Source organism: Bos grunniens, chromosome 2, assembly GCF_055505025.1.
Source record: "Bos grunniens cultivar Pamir isolate PY7600 chromosome 2, Bosgru_T2T1.0, whole genome shotgun sequence".
Classification (NCBI taxonomy): domain Eukaryota; kingdom Metazoa; phylum Chordata; class Mammalia; order Artiodactyla; family Bovidae; genus Bos; species Bos grunniens.
The window spans coordinates 19,258,698-19,276,173 of NC_141166.1; the positions used below are offsets into that span (position 1 = coordinate 19,258,698).

At 44.1% G+C, this 17,476-nt stretch overlaps 1 protein-coding gene across 2 annotated transcripts in view; it reads left to right on the plus strand.

Annotated features, from left to right (window-relative positions):
- DNER (delta/notch like EGF repeat containing) overlaps positions 1 to 17,476 on the plus strand; it is a 390,866-nt gene that overhangs the window by 229,904 nt on the left and 143,486 nt on the right. For both annotated transcript variants that reach the window (XM_086337448.1, XM_086337457.1), the window contains exon 6: positions 6,374 to 6,527. In XM_086337448.1, the coding sequence (XP_086193574.1) occupies positions 6,374 to 6,527 (154 nt within the window). The remainder of the gene's footprint in view (positions 1 to 6,373; positions 6,528 to 17,476) is intronic.

Here is a 17,476-nt window from a genome sequence, read left to right on the forward strand (position 1 = left end):
AAATAAGTTTGTGTCGTATGTTAGATTCCATATATAAGCGATATCATATGGTAGTTGTCTTTCTTTTTTTGACTTACTTCACTCGTTATGATAATCTCTGGGTCTATCCATGTTGCTGCAAATGGTATTATTTTGTTCTTTTTTATGGCTGAGTAATATTCCATTGCATATATGTACGACATCTTCTTTTTTCCTAAAAAAAAAAAAAAAAAGATTGATTGATTGATTTTATTATTTTGCTGTGGTGGGTCTTCATTGCTGCATGTGGGATTTCTCTAATTGTGGTGAGTGGGGGTAGTCTTCGTTGCAGTGTGCAGACTTCTCATTGCGGGGGCCTCTCTTGTTGTGGAGCACAGGCCCTAGGTCCACGTGCTTCAGCAGCTGTGGCTCGAGGACTTAGAGCTCAGGCTCAGTAGCTGTGGTGCACAGGCTTAGTTGCTCCACAGCCTGGGGGATGTTCCCAGACCAGGGATCAAACTGGTGTCCCCTGCTTTGCAAAGCAGACTCTTAACCACTGGACCATGAGGGAAGCCCCTGTACCACATGTTTTTTTAATCATCTGTTGATGGACGTTTTGTTTGCTTCTGTGTCTGGGCAATTGTAAATACTGCTGCAATGAACTGCAATGAACACTGAGGTGCATGGATCTTTTCAAATTGGAGCTTCCTACAGATATATGTCTATGAATGGGCTGGCTGGATCATATGGCAACTGTAGTTTTAGTTTTTGAGGAACCTCCATACTGTTTTCCATAGTGGCTACATCAATGTACATTCCTACCAACAGTGTAGAAGGGTTCCCTTTTCTCCATGCTCTCTAGCATTTGTTATTTGTAGGCTTTTTAATGGTGGCCATTCTGACTGGTGTGAGGTGGTACCTTACTGTAATTTTGATTTGCATTTCCCTAATAATTAACAATGTTGAACATATTTTCATGTGCCTATTGGCCATCTGTAAATAGATGCCTTTCTCTGGAGAAGTATCTAGGTAGAAGACAGTTCCAGAAAAGGAGTTTTCCTAATTACAAGGCTGCTTTTCTAATAGTCCTTGATGAGCTTTCCTCAGCATGCAACTATTAATAGTCTCTACAAACACACACAAAACAAAAAAAAAAAAACCAAAACTCACAACATCACTAGAAAAACAGGAATCAATTACTGCTAGAATGTAGAGGGAACTTCCATTTGCCACAAGGAGGTGTGAGATGATAGCAATAGAAGGCAGACAATATCTTTAACTTAAATAGAAAAAGCTGCTGCTCTTATTTCTGTTGTTCTGGTTCCTAAGATATAATTGAAGAGTGTATCCTTTAAACTAAAGAGGACTTGATTTTGTAGTTTATAAGGATTTGTCACATTCCCTCAACAACAACAAATTCAACTAACAAAAGAAATACACCTACATAAAATCTGGTTGTTTTGGTTGAGCTTAATGTCATGTTTTACTGTTTGATTTCTTGATTGGTTGCTGAAATCAGAGTTCCATCCACTCCTGATTTAGCCCCTTGTGACAAAGGGCATCCTTTTATGGTAAGGGCTTCCCTGGTGGCTCAGATGGTAAAGAAATTGCCTGCAATGCAGGAGACCAGGGTTCTATCCCTGGGTTGGGAATATCCCCTGGAGAAGGGAATGGCTATCCACTCCAGTATTCTGGCCTGGAAAATTCCATAAACTCTATAGTCCATGGGGTTGCAAACAGTCAGACTTGACTCTCTGAGTTGAGTTTAGTGACTTTAACTTTCACTTTTGTGGTGTAAACTATGATCTCACCAGGCAAGGGACAGTTTTTCTTAGAAAAGGGGTCTATGGGGATAGGGCCTGTTAGGTGAAAGTCACAGAAATATAAGTAGAATGCAGTCATAAAATACAAGTAGAATAAAAATACAAGAAGAATTCAGCCATAAAACAGTTTGACTTAAGGACCTCTGTGGACTTTTCTTCTAGGAATATAAGGAGTCAGTAGTAGGGAATTTAAACATTCAGTTCATATACTGATAGGTTAGAGATAAAAAGTTGATTTTTAAAAATAGAAGCTAAGATGTGTGTGTGTGGTCAGTCGTGTTCAACTCTTTGTGATGCCATGGACTATATAGCCCACCAGGCTCCTCTGTCCACGGAATTTTCCAGGCAAAAATACTGGAGTGGCTGCTCTTTCTACTCCAAGAAGCTAAAATGGCATTTGATAAAATTTGATTGTCATTCCAAGTGTTCTACTTAGTGTTCTACTTACAGTGAATTCTGTAAATTTCCCTTTGAAATCAAAATTATTCTGGATCTGCACCAATGTAGCCATGAGGACTAGAGAAGGCAACATTATCATGATTTGCAAATGTTCTTCCTGGAGTAACAGGCAAATTTGGCCTTGGAATACAGAATGAAGCAGGGCAGAGACTAATAGAGTTTTGCCAAGAAAATGCACTGGTCATAACAAACACCCTCTTCCAACAACACAAGCGAAGAGTCTATACATGGACATCACCAGATGGTCAACACTGAAATCAGATTGATTATATTCTTTGCAGCCAAAAATGGAGAAGCTTTATACAGTCAACAAAAACAAGACCAGGAGCTGACTGTGGCTCAGACCATGAATTCTTTATTGCCAAATTCAGACTGAAATTGAAGAAAGTAGAGAAAACCACTAGACCATTCAGGTATGACCTAAATCAAATCCCTTATGATTATACAGTGGAAGTGAGAAATAGATTTAAGGGCCTAGATCTGATAGATAGAGTGCCTGATGAACTATGGAATGAGGTTCGTGACATTGTACAGGAGACAGGGATCAAGACCATCCCCATGGAAAAGAAATGCAAAAAAGCAAAATGGCTGTCTGGGGAGGCCTTACAAATAACTGTGAAAACAAGAGAAGCGAAAAGCAAAGGAGAAAAGGAAAGATATAAGCATCTGAATGCAGAGTTCCAAAGAATAGCAAGAAGAGATAAGAAAGCCTTCTTCAGTGATCAGTGCAAAGAAATAGAGGAAAACAACAGAATGGGAAAGACTAGGGATCTCTTCAAGAAAATCAGAGATACCAAAGGAACATTTCATGCAAAGATGGGCTTGATAAAGGACAGAAATGGTATGGACCTAACAGAAGCAGAAGATACTAAGAAGAGATGGCAAGAATACACAGAAGAACTGTACAAAAAAGATCTTCACAACCCAGATAATCACGATGGTATGTGAAGTCAAGAGGGCCTTAGAAAGCATGACTACAAACAAAGCCAGTGGAGGTGATGGAATTCCAGTTAAGCTATTTCAAATCCTGAAAGATGATGCTGTGAAAGTGCTGCACTCAATATGCCAGCAAATTTAGAAAACTCAGCAGTGGCCACAGGACTGGAAAAGGTCAGTTTTCATTCCAATCCCAAAGAAAGGCAATGTCAAAGAATGCTCAAACTACCGCACAATTGCACTCATCTCACACGCTAGTAAAGTGATGCTCAAAATTCTCCAAGCCAGGCTTCAGCAATATGTGAACCGTGAACTTCCTGATGTCCAAGCTGGTTTTAGAAAAGGCAGAGGAACCAGAGATCAAATTCCCAACATCCGCTGGACCATGGAAAAAGCAAGAGAGTTCCAGAAAAGCATCTATTTCTGCTTTATTGACTATGCCAAAGCCTTTGACTGTGTGGATCACAATAAACTGTGGAAAATTCTGGAAGAGATGGGAATACTAGACCACCTGATCTGCCTCTTGAGAAATTTGTATGCAGGTCAGGAAGCAACAGTTAGAACTGGACATGGAACAACAGACTGGTTCCAAATAGGAAAAGGAGTATGTCAAGGCTGTATATTGTCACCCTGTTTATTTAACTTATATGCAGAGTACATCATGAGAAACACTGGACTGGAAGAAACACAAGCTGGAATTAATATTGCCGGGAGAAATATCAATAACCTCAGATATGCAGATGACACCACCCTTATGGCAGAAAGTGAAGAGGAACTTGAAAGCCTCTTGATCAAAGTGAAAGTGGAAAGTGAAAAAGTTGGCTTAAAGCTAAACATTCAGAAAACGAAGATCATGGCATCTGGTCCCACCACTTCATGGGAAATAGATGGGGAAACAGTGGAAACAGTGTCAGACTTTATTTTTGGGGGCTCCAAAATCAATGCAGATGGTGACTGCAGCCATGAAATTAAAAGACACTTACTCCTTGGAAGGAAAGTTATGACCAACCTAGATAGCATATTCAAAAGCAGAGACATTACTTTGCCAACAAAGGTTCATCTAGTCAAGGCTATGGTTTTTCCTGTGGTCATGTATGGATGTGAGAGTTGGACTGTGAAGAAGGCTGAGTGCCGAAGAATTGATGCTTTTGAACTGTGGTGTTGGAGAAGACTCTTGAGAGTCCCTTGGACTGCAAGGAGATCCAACCAGTCCATTCTGAAGGAGATCAGCCCTGGGATTTCTTTGGAAGGAATGATGCCAAAGCTGAAAGTCCAGTACTTTGGCCACCTCATGCGAAAAGTTGACTCATTGGAAAAGACTCTGATGCTGGGAGGGAATGGGGGCAAGAGGAGAAGGGGACGACAGGGGATGAGATGGCTGGATGGCATCACTGACTCGATGGACGTGAGTCTGAGTGAACTCTGGGAGTTGGTGATGGACAGGGAGGCCTGGCGTGCTGCGATTCATGGGGTCGCAAAGAGTCGGATACGACTTAGCGACTGATCTGATCTGATCTGATCCCTTCTTTTGGGGAGGGAGGTTGTTATCTAGAAAACCCAAGAGAATCAACTGAAACTTTTGACCTGAATCAACTGAACCCTCTGACTCTGAGAGTCAAGGCAAAGACAGGCACTCGCATTTATTCATCGGTGATAATCCCTCGCTGATATGATGGGAATTACAAGAAAAGGATGAGGAAAGAATCTCACTGGTAATAACTACAAAGAAACCTAAACATTCAGGAGTAAATTAATCAAGAGATGGACAAGAAAGAGAAAACTTGATTAAGAGACAAAAAGAGAAGAAAGAAAACTTTTTGTTTTTTAGGACAGAAAATGTGGTGTAGTGCTTGGTGGTGAGGTGGGTATTGGGTGAGATCCTGAGAGTCTCTATAAGATCAAGGGACCACCCCCTCCAACCCCCCCACCCCCACCCCCTCCCTCTCCCCTCCCCCTCCCCCCTCCACACCTAGGCCCCTCCTCCACTACAGAGGGAGGCGGGGCTGGGAGTGGCTGTGGGGGGGGCTTTGAAACACTTGCCTGATGTTGTGGGGCTTGGAGAAAGCTGGAAAAGGTGCTTTGGGCTGGGTTTTTTTTTTTCAAACTTTGAACTTTTTATTTTGAATTGGGGTATAGCCAGTTAACAATGTTGTGGTAGTTTTAGGGGAACAGTGAAGGGCTTCAGCCATACATATATATGTATCCATTCTCCCCAATTTTGTTTTGATTTTTTTAAGCAGTAAACTTTATTTATACCATTCTCCTTTGCCTGCTCCCTTCTATTCTTCGTGAGAATCTGCAGTCCCATCTACATAGGCTTCGGACCCAGATCTGTGTCTGTTTTAGACACATCACCCTCAGGCCAGCATTAGGAAGAGAGCAGGAAGGCTCAGTTTATTGAGATTATACAGCTGCCTCAGAAATGAAGCGTCCAATCAAATTCAGTTCTCTTGGGGACTTCCCTGGTGCTTCAGTGCTTAAGGAGGGGGAACTAAGATTCCACAGGCAGCAGAGCAGCTAAGCCCACACACCCCCAGGAAAGACCCTGTGTGCTGCAAATAAGACCCAATACAGCCAAAGAGATAAGTAAATAGATATTAAAATTCAGTTCGCTGGGTCTGAGTTACGGTCCTTTACTAGTATAACAAACCAAATGAAATGGTTCTTATAATTTTCCCTTACACTCAGTTCATCTACGTGGTTGTACGTTGAAGCTAATTTCCAGGGTGATTCGGTAAATTCTCTCAGTGCTCCAGAACGGCGGGCATGGTAACACATTTGGTAATGATGTGTCTCACATGCTATCTGTGCTGAAGGCTTTTATTTGGAGTGACATCTCATTTAATGGCTGTAGCACAATATATCTGCTCTAGCAAAATTGTCATTTCCATATCAGGTCAGCAAAACTTTATTTTTTTGCCTAAAATAATTACTATTTCCATTTCTGGTTTAGGAAGATTAAGAATCATTTGGGATACATATCAATGAAGAGACATGTTTGAAATGGAACTGTAAAGAAATAGACTATTCCTCTGAAAGCTTTGATTTTAGTCAGATCATGGTATAAGTGATATGATAAAAATACTCAGTGTTGGTATAACTATAAAAATGAGAGGTATGTTTGAACTTTGAGTTTCACAGCTAACACACACATTTTAGAGGGCTCAGGTAAAATATACTGTATGTTTGTGTTTTAGGCAACATTTTCCTGTAACTGTGATGATCAATACACGGGTACTTTCTGTGAAGAATTTGATGCCTGCCAGAAGAAACCCTGCCAGAACAATGCCAGCTGTGTTGATGCAAAGGAAAAGCAAGATGGTGGCAACTTCACCTGTGTCTGCCTTGCTGGTAAGGTTTCCATAGTTCAGAGTGACTGTGTGTCTCTCTGTAGAACAGACACTTATTAATTAACAATGGTCAGGCAATACATTGTCCAGCTGTTGGACAGGTGCCTCCCAGGTCTCATTTAGTTCCATCAGTCCAGCTTTATGTCATTGGGAATGGAGGAAGGAAGTTGCCTTGGGGATAAACATCGTGTCCCTTGGCTGTTTTTCTGACATTAGGATGCTTCTCTCTTAGCATCTACCATTTCTATTTTGGGACAATGATATTCCTGGTCGAATAGAGGACTGGATATTTCAAAGACAATTCTTCAAATATGTTCTGAGTGTGGGCTGGCGCTGTGCTGGCTGATTTTGCTAAGTTCCTTAAGAAGAATTTAGGCTAAACTATGCAGGTGGGTAGGTAATGCCACCCAGTCCTCTCATTTGTTTAGTTTCCTGTTGTCCATGTATGTTTTAGTCCAAGTTCCTGGAACACCATCCTGCAGAATTGGGCAAGTCTTTAATACTCCCTGGTTATTATGGGGGAGTCATCGACTCTGCATGAGACTTTCGCATCTCAGAACACAAAGTGTGACTCTTAAGAAAGTGCACTGGACGGTGTGTCCACAGACTTCTGTTCTCTTGCAGTCATCTTATTGACTTACCACTCAGCCAAATCGGTTATAAACCCTGAAGGAGCAGGAAATGGCATTTTACCGGTGAACATTTTGATATAACTGTTTCTATGCAGCTTAAAAGCAAACACCACATTATTCTTTTTTTAGCATCAGTAATGTGTAAAACTGACATCATCTTCCCCTTTCCACCTCATCCTCTTGCCAATCTCTGCCACTGGGCAGGGATTCAGGGTGATGTAAGGGCTGGGGAAGGCAATGGCACCCCACTCCAGTGCTCTTGCCTGGAAAATCCCATGGATGGAGGAGCCTGGAAGGCTGCAGTGCACGGGGTCGCTAAGAGTCGGACACGACTGAACGACTTCACTTTCACTTTTCACTTTCATGCATTGGAGAAGGAAATGGCAACCCACTCCAGTGTTCTTGCCTGGAGAATCCCAGGGACGGGGGAGCCTGGTAGGCTGCCGTCTATGGGGTCACACAGAGTCAGACACGACTGAAGTGACTTAGCAGCAGCAGCAGCAGCAAGGGCTGGGGATGGAGAGACAGGTGGAGTGAAGTGGGAGTTAGGGTGATTTAACTGCTCAGTGTAAGGTCTGTCAATGCAGAAATTCATAAACAAAGAAGTAAAAGTTCTTCACTCATCTATCCCAGCTTACACTTTATAAGGTCATAAGTGTAGGTTAATAGTTTGGTTTATGTTTTCCAGACCAGTGTTTGTGTGTGTGTGTGTCTATGTATGAGTATGGTATTTCCCTTGCAGATCAAATGATTGTCTTTCTGTATGTTAAAAAAGCAGTTATAATATACATCCTGCTCTACAGCTGACTTTTTTCAGTGTTTACCAGTCGATCATAAGTATACTTCCATGTCAGTATAGAGAGCTACCTTATTCATTTGAATAATTCCGTCACATGTTTCCTAACACTGTATGTCCAGGCCAAACTGCTGCCTATTTGCTGTCTCTGCGCGTATGTTCCAGGCCACCGTAAGCTCAGTCATTCCAAAGCTGAGCTCATCGTATCCCCAGCTCCACACAGCTCAGCTTCCGGTGTTCCATCTGTTTCTACGAGCCAGACCTCTACAAGTCACCCTGGGTGCCCCCCCACCTCCTGCTCTTCCTGCCTCCGAGTGTTCTCCATCTTTCCCCCTAAAGACTTCTCAAATCACCCCCCTCTCTGCAGCCCCATCGCCACTGCTCCATTGTCACTGCCTTTGCCCCTTGTCTGTGTGACTGAGATAACCTCTCACATTATCTCTGTCTGCGCTTGTCCATGGAGCCAAAGCAACCACGCAGAAGTGAGCCCTGGTTCTCATTATGTCAGTTCCCCGACCCAGACTCCGTTCTCCTGGGTGATTATTTTCCACTGCATATCTGATCTGATGTTGTTGCTTTTGACTTAATCCCCTTCTTCCCAGGGCTCTTGGGATGAAGGCCAGAATCCTCCGCCTCATTCTTCTCTGTGATCTGTTGCTCACCCACCTTGCCAGCCCCATCTCGCCCCGCTGCTCCCCTTTCTCAGGGACCAGCCACCTTGGCTTTCATCTCCCTGGGTACTCGAGCTGCTGCAGGACTTCGTCCGCTTCTTTGTGCCTGGACAGCTCTCCCTGCTGCCTCCCTTTTGCCAGGTTTCTATTTTGGATCTCACTAAATACCCCCTTTCCTTAGGAAGTCTCACATGAATGCTTCAATCTAGGTCTCCTTCCCTTTTCCTCTTTTGTAGCTGAGTGTTCCTTTCCTTCACAGCCCTCCCCTGTTTGCAGTGGATGAGTGCACGTGTGATTCTTTGATTTCTGCCTGTCTCCCCACCTGAATCAATCCCATGAGCGCACAACCTGAATTATTTCTGTTCTACATCGTGTCCCACTGTGTCTGACGAGTCCTGAATGCTCAGACAATGTGTTGATGGGGTGAATTAATGAAAGGGTATGAACGTGGCCTGATGTTTTAAACCATTCCTCTATTGATGAGTCTTTAAGAGAGTTTGAATTTCTCTGTTATAAGTGATGCTAGGATGAATCAAAATCCTTCTGTACATAGTCTCAATCAGAACTGATAGGTGGAGCTTGTCACTGTTTGAACTGAAATGATTTCTGTTTGATGTTTTTTTTTTTTTTTTTTTAATCCAAGTCTGTTCTCAGAGGAGACTTTTTATTTTCAAAGAACGCAGGTGCACAGAATTGGTATGACCATAATGCTGGGTTTGTGATACTCTCTCTTCTTATCCATAGCATACTTTTATCTATTTACTTAGCTATTTCAATATACAGTAATCAGTGTTGGAACCACCACTATAACCAGAAGTTAGACCTGATAACTAACTATATAGTCTCCTCACCAGCCCGTCTCTCAGTCTCTATTCCCCATCCAGTTAACCCTGAATCTTGAGTTGATCCTTCCTTTGTCTTCCTTTTTATATGATCTTAATATTTACATGGCTTCCGAGGTGGCATGGTGGTAAAAAATCCGCCTGCCAATGCAGGAGATATAGGAGACATGGGTTTGATCCCTGGACTGGAAAGATCCCCTGAAATAGGAAATGGCAACCCATTCCAGTGTTCTTGCCTGGAAAATCCCATGGACAGAGGAGCCTGGAGGGCTATGGTCCATGGGCTCACAAAGAGTTGGATACGACTGAGTATGCATGCTTGCATAAACATTTACATGTTTTACCAGTAAGCACATTCTCGTGTATTTTCTCTGGAATATGTGCCAGGGGTTGTTTGAGGTTGAACCTAGGAGTGGAATTACTGGAAAATACGCTTGATTAATTGTAGGAGATCATGCCAGACTGTTTTCCAAAGTGGTGACACCCATATATACTCTCACATGAAATGCATAAGTGCTCTTATGGATTCAGGTCCTCTACAGTACTGTGTAGGGTCAGAAGTTTTAATTTGTGCACAATGAATGGGTGTAGAAAAGGTGCTTCATTGTGGTTTCTGCACTTTGTGGTTTGCTAACGATACTGAGGTCCTCTTCCTGTGTTTATTACTTGTTTTCCTATCTCTCACTCAAATTTGTGTGTGTGTGTGTTTACTCTTCTTGTTGGCTTGCAAAAGTTGTTTTTTTGTTCTCATCATTCGTCAGTTGTATGGATTGCACATGTTTTCTCCAAGTTTGTAGTCTGTCTTTTCCCTCTGAGGGATTTTTAAAAATCATTGTTGTTGTTGTTCAGTTACTAAGTCATGTCCGATTCTTTGCTACCCCATGGACTGCAGCACGCCAGGCTCCCCTGTCCTTTGCTGTCTCCAGGAGTTTGCTCAAATTCATGTCCATTGACTTGGTGATGCTATCTAACCGTCTCATTCTGTACCTCCCTCCTCCTTTTCAGCCTTTCCCAGCATTGGGATCTTTTCCAGTGAGTTGGCTCTTCCCATCAGATGGCCACAGTATTGGAGCTTCAGCTTTAGCATAGGTCCTTCCAATGAATATTCAGGGCTCAATTCCATTAGGACTGACTGGTTTGATCTCCTTGCTGTCCAAGGGACTGTCAAGAGTCTTCTCCAGCACTACAATGCTAAAGCATTTCTTTGGCGCTCAGTCTTCTGCAGTGATTTTGGAGCCCAAGAAAATAAAATCTGTCACTGTTTCCACTTTCTCCCCTTCTATTTGCCATGACGTGATGGGACCAGATGCCATAAACTTCATTTTTTGAATGTTGAGTTTTAAGCCAGCTTTTTCATTCTCCTCTTATACCCTCACAAGAGGTTCTTTAGTTCTTAACTTTTTGCCATTAGAGTGGTATCATTTGCATATCTGAGATTGTTGATATTCCTCCTGGCAATCTTGATTCCAGCTTGTGCTTCATCTAGTCTGTATATAAGTTAAATAAGCAGGGTTACAATATACAGCCTTGATGTACTCCTTTCCCAATTTTGAACCAGTCCATTGGTCCATGTCTGGTTCTAACTAACTGTTGCTTCTTGACCTGCATACAGGTTTCTCAGGAGGCAGGTAAGGTGGTCTGGGAGTCCCATCTCGTGAAGAAATTTCCACAGTTTGTTGTGATCCACACAGTCAAAGGCTTTAGCATAGTCCATGAAGCAGAAGTAGATATTTTTCTGGAATTCTCTTGCTTTTTCTATGATCCAGCAGATGTTGTCAATTTGATCTCTGGTTCCTCTGCCTTTTCTAAACTCAGCTTGCATGTACTGCTGAAGCCTAGCCTGAAGGATTTTGAGCATGACCTTGCTAAGCATGTGAGATGAGTGCGGTTGTACGGTAGTTTGAACATCCTTTGGCACTGCTCTTCTTGGATTGGAATGAAAACCGACCTTTTCCAGTCCGGTGGCCACTGCTGAGTTTTCCGAATTTGCTGGCATATTGAGTGCAGCACTACCGCCTTGTCATGGTGAGGGGCTTGCAGAACTCAGTGTGTAGCCTGTGCAGGGTTACCCAAGTCGGACGGGTCATAGTGAAGAGTTCTGACAAAACGTGGTCCACTGGAGGAGGGGATGGCAAACCACTCTAGTTTTTAAATTGAATTATAGTTTATTGACAGTGTTGTATTAATTTCCGGTGTATGGTATAGTGATTCAGTCATATATATATATATTCTTTTTATATGTATATATATTCTTTTTCAGATTCTTTTCCCTTATAGATTATTGTAAAATATTGAGCATAGTTCCCTGTGCTATACAGTAGGTCCTTGCAATTGTCTAGTTTTTATAAAGGAGTGTCTATATGTTAGAATCATAGTTTAAGCTACTTTAAATAATCTCCACTGGTGTTTACCTGGTGCTGATTTCTGAGGTTCTTGAATGGCATAGAATCTCTATCATCTTCTACTTTATTCAAAGGTGGCTTCACATTGGCTTGGTCTCTCAGCCATCCTGCTTCTATCAGGGCCTCCCTGACTCCCAGCAACTCCTTCACTGGCCTTTCCCAGAGCTGGGTTCCAGTGGGATTCCTTCCCTCAGAGCCTCCATTCTTCCTCCTGCTCTAGAACATCCCAAGCAGAGGTAGAAGGGATCTAGGAACTCTGGTACTTAACTCTGTCTTTGCTCAGCTGCTACCTGACTTGTTCCTGCAGTTCTCTTAGGCACGTTCCTACTCGATCAGTTCTCATGTCCTATGGGAACAACTGCTCTTCCCCCTTTTAGCATCTCCCTCTCCATGTGCTTTTTAAAAAATTTAATTTAATTTGGCCGGACCTTGGAGCATGTGGGATCTTAGTTCCCTGACCAGGGATCAAACCTGTGCCCCCTTTGGGAAGCATGGGGTCTTAACCACTGGACCACCAGAAAACTCACTCTCCACTTCTTTCCACTATAGTACACACACACATGCAGACACACACACAGATGTATGCACACACGAATAGCTAGTGTTTATTCAGTGTTACAGAGGAGCCTGACATGCTACAGTCCATGGGGTCACAAAGAGTCATACGTGACTTAGCAACTGAACAACAGCAGCAGCAACACTCAGTGTTAACCATATGCCAGGCTGTGCTAAGTGCTTTCCAGTGCTGCTCTTAGAACAATCTCTGGGTTAAATACTCAATTATACTGATTTCAAGGTGAGAAATCTAGGACATGGAGAATGTGGTAACTTGGTCAAGAATATTAGGGTGACATGGAACTGTACTGCAGGAACACACCAATTCCCAAATCTCCTGACGTCCAAGGAAAGCCTCATTTCCACCTTGTCATAGTCTGATGAAGGCATTTGGTCTCCAGGTGGCAACTCAGGGATCTGGAGGGTCTGTGTGATGTTCTGAGAGCGGTGCCTGGACGCGTCTTAGATCACTTCTGCTACCTGCCATTTGCCAGAATCTGGTCACTTGGTCCCTAGAGGCTCTGCCTGGAAGGGAGTCAGTGTGGTGAGCGTACCGGTGGTCTCTGCTGTGCTGGGTACACGTGCCAGTAACTCTTGCGCTGGGATTTGAATCCAGGTCCTCTGTGTCCCAAGCCCACCTTCTTGATCACGTTACCACACTCTTTTCCTGTGTGTGCAGCCACACGGTGAGCTGAGAATTTTCCTGGTACAAACATGTGATTCAAGACCACGTCATGCTTCCAACTTTCTCCTATCAAGTAGGGCTCTTCTGAAGAACAGAAACATTAGGCCATTTTGTCCCCAGAGGTGGGGCTGGATGCTTGAAATGAGGCATTTTCTACTCAGTTTAGTTCCAAATGTCCTTGAAAAACTCATGCTTCCACAGGAGAGTTCTATTTCCTTTGTGAAAAAAACTATTTACAGGTTAATTAACATCAATTAATTGACCTCTGAAGCTCCAGCTCTGTGCCTAAGAACCTTCCAACAGTAGGAAGTCTTTTTCCTTTTGAAAATTTATCCCGCTGTGCTTTCATTTTCACAAGTCTGATCATGAGGCATGGTTTTGTTTGATGAATGAATTAATTCAAGCCAGGTTCTTGTCAGCAGAGAACAGGAGTTTCAGAAAGTCTCTTCACAGAGACGTTGTCCTGATGCCATACTCGTTTCTCTTGGGAGCGTTTCTCGGTAAGTAAAAATATTATTTTTAGCAAAGAAGCTTTTGCTGCAGTTTTGATAATATTTTGCTATTTTGCTTTAATTTTTACATCAAGCCAGTACAGAGGATTTTAGCATCATCGGTAATCCAGAGATGTTCGAATATGGTGGATTGGATGTTGAGTCAATTAAGTAATAAACTCTGCTGTAGTTTTCATTTTGGCTTTTGTGCCCATTTCTTGGAAACAGGAGTTAATTTTATTAAATAGTGAAACACTGATAAATAGGTTATACATAGGTGTACAATATAAGATGAATTATAGATTATGGTCAATAAAATTTCTATTTGGCGGGGAAATTTTTATCAAGGGTGATTGATGATATTTTTCTGGAAACATTTTGGCAATATTTTCAAAAGGAAGAGGATTGTCAGTAGTACCAAATACTGCAGGAGGAGCTAAGGGAAGGTTATTGACTGTGGTAACAGGTTTGTCCAAGCCATCAGTGGCCTCCTGTTTACACTGAGGTGATAAGGGCACCTCGGAAGCTTGGAGGGCTCCCTGAAAGACAACATCCAGGGACAGAGGCAAGGAAGTGTACCTGGAAGATACCAAACACGCCGAAGGGCAACCCGTATGTGGAGATAGTCACAGCCACTCAGTTTTTATGTGGCCTAGAAGCTTCCTTGGTGGCTCAGATGGTAAAGAATCTGCCTGCCAATGTAGGAGACACAGGTTCCATTCCTGGTCAGGGAAGATCCCACATGCAGCAGAGCCTCTAAGCCCGGGCACCACAACTATTGAGCCTGTGCTCAGTCCGCATGCCCAGGAGCCTGTGCCCACAACAGGTGAAGCCAGCTCAGTGAGAAGCGTGTGCCTCACAACTGGAGAGTGGCCCCTGCTCGCCACAACTAGAGAAGAGCCCGTGAAACCATGAAGACCCAGCACAGCCAAATATAAGTAAATAAAATTATTTTAAAAATATGAGAACACAAACTCCAATTCTGTTGACATGTCTGACACATAGTAGGTGCTTAATGAAGACTTGTTGAATCAACGAATGAATAGAATGAGATGGAATTCCACCCAGGGCACCTACATATGTATTGAGGGCTGGGTCCCCTTAATTCTCCTCTCTTTACACATATTATATTTTTTCCTTCCACATCAGACTGTGACTGGCCTGGGGGTGGTGCTGATCTATGATATGACTCATTTCTCCATCCCGGGTTGGTGCGATGCCCTGTGCTTTGCTCGTAGTAGACACAGAATTTAACTTCTTTAATCAGAATGTATTTTATAAAAGCCTCCTAATTCTGAGAAGGTGATTTTTTCCTCCGAAGAGCTATTCCTTTTTTTCTGAAAAGAATGGCTGTGATGCACCACTACCACGATATTGGAAGTGTTGTACAAAGTCCGTCTCAACATCAGTGCGCTTCATTGTTTTGCCTAATTGATGATTTCAGCCTATTTTAAAAACTCATCATTTCTGGGGCGAGGGGAACTTGGTGTGTGTTGCCATCCCAGCTTCACTCTTTTAAACACCGAGGTGCCTTTGAGTGGGGGTTTGGAGTGGGTCACCTCCTCTTGGAGAAAAATCCTGAATGGAATTTGCTGGGTCCCTACACCTACTCTCGCTCAGCTTGAGCACTGAGTTCTTGAGCAGATGAGCGCAGGTTGTAAGAGGTGGGTTAGTTCAGTTTCAGGATGCAAGGGGCCTTGCAAGGAGCCTCGGAACCCACCTTGCTTGTCTTTCTCTCTCCCTCTGGGATCTTATGCTTCCACACTTTTTTGGCTTTCTCACCCTGCCATCCCCCTCCCCCATTCCAGCCCTGATTTCTAGTCTGTAAGGACTGGAGGTCTCAGCTCAAAACCAGTCCCTCAAACAAGTAAGGATTCTGCAAGTCCTTGGGGCGGCTCTGTGTGCTCACCTCCTCCTTACCTTACCCTCCTCTCCCTCCTTCCCTCTGTCATCCTCTCCATCACTGCTCTATGTCCAATTCATAATTTTCTGTTGGACTTTAAAGAAAGCTGAGTGCTGAAGATTTGATGCTTGTGAACTGTGGTGCTGGAGAAGACTCTTGAGAGTCCCTTGGACTGTGGGGAGATCCAACCAGTCCATCTTAAAGGAGATCAGTCCTGGGTGTTCATTGGAAGGACTGATGCTGAAGCTGAAACTCTAATACTTTGGCCACCTGGTGCAAAGAACTGACTCTTTGGAAAAAACCCTGATGCTGGGAAAGATTGAAGGCAGGAGAAGGGGATGACATGGATGAGATGGTTGGATGGCATCACCTACTTGATGGACATGAGTTTGAGCAAGATCCAGGAGTTGGTGATGGACAGGGAAGCCTAGCATTGCTGCAGTCCATGGGGTTGCAAAGAGTCAGACACGACTGAGTGACTGAACTGACACATCATGAATCTACTTCTCCAAGGTTATGTAGCGTCCTGCTCACTGATGTCCGGGGCTCTTTCTTAGCCCTCCTCTCTCTAGCAGCCTTCCTCTCCTGTCTTACAGAGGACTGACTTGGGTGTATTCTCCAGGGACCTCTCCAGCCTCCTCCCCGCCTTCCTTTCCCCATTCTATCTCTAGAGCTCGGTCCTTACCACCTGCTTCAGCTGCCTTCTCCTTCTTGAGACAGCAGCCACTCATTCCAAGCTGTCACCTCTAAGTGGATGGCTTCCAGACGCATCCTTGCAGCCTGGCCAGTCACCCAGTCCCAGCACCTGCACTGGGCTCAGAGGGATGCTCTGCTAACCCTCAGCCCCCTCCTCAGACTCAACTTCAGACCCTCCTCCGTCAGCCTCCCACACAGGCTTTCAAGCCTCGCTCTCCGGCCATGGCTCCAGGTTCCATCATCGGTGCCATCACTTCCCTCATTTCTCGGGCTGCAAGCTCAGTTCTGACTCTTGCTCCCCAGCCCCTGCCACTTTGTTTATTTCTGGACAGTCTCCCCATTTATGATGGTTCCCCATCTGCCGTGCACACTGCTTCCTCTTCCAGTGCCCTGATTCAAACCTCGTCATCTGCTGCCTGAATGACTGTGATAAGCCTGTCACCCTCGCCACGCTGCCTTGCTTACCACTGCAGGGCAACCTTCCAGAAGCCCAGGACCGGAGCCCAGCCGAGGGAGAGCAAAGCCTGCTCTCGCTACTCATCCTCTGTCTGACCTTGGGGGAAATTAATCTCACTGGGTCTCAACTTTCGCTCTGTGAATCAAGCTCGGTGACAGAACCCACAGCTCACAGGTCAGTGGATAAGTGATGCACACGGTGTGCTTAGAAGGGTACCCGGGGCGCTTGGCGAGTGTCATTGGATCTTACTGTTGTTACTGTTGTCGAGCCCATAGTCGGATGCCTTGCACGGAGTGCTTCTGTTCTTTCCTCTGGCCAGAGATTTGGCCTCAGCTCCTTTTGTGGCCTCCCTCTCTGGGGAGCCAACTTGGATCATGGGGCACCCTCAGGACATCCTTTGGTCCTCTGCTAAGACCCAGAAGAGCCAGACTTGAATGGATCACTCCCTGCCACTGTCTCTGCCTCAGGACTGGCCTGGCTCTCACGGTCTTTCCAAACAAATCTCATGAAAAGGAGAGAAAAGACCTGGGAGGAATAAATGAGCTTGGGATTTGGAGTCTGCGGTCCTGGGTTTAACTCCAGGCTGAGTCACTCACCGATTCTACCTTAGTCCTCTGAGCCCAAGTTGTCTTGTCTGCAAAAAGAATAACCATACTGACCTTGTAAGGATTAAAGAGAACATATCTGCACACACATGTGCAAACACATGCATACACACCCATATACTTATACACACCTAAGCACATGTCTGCATCCACATGCATACATCGGGCACCGAATAGGTGATCCATAAAGGGCAGTGGTATTAAAAAGCAGAGAC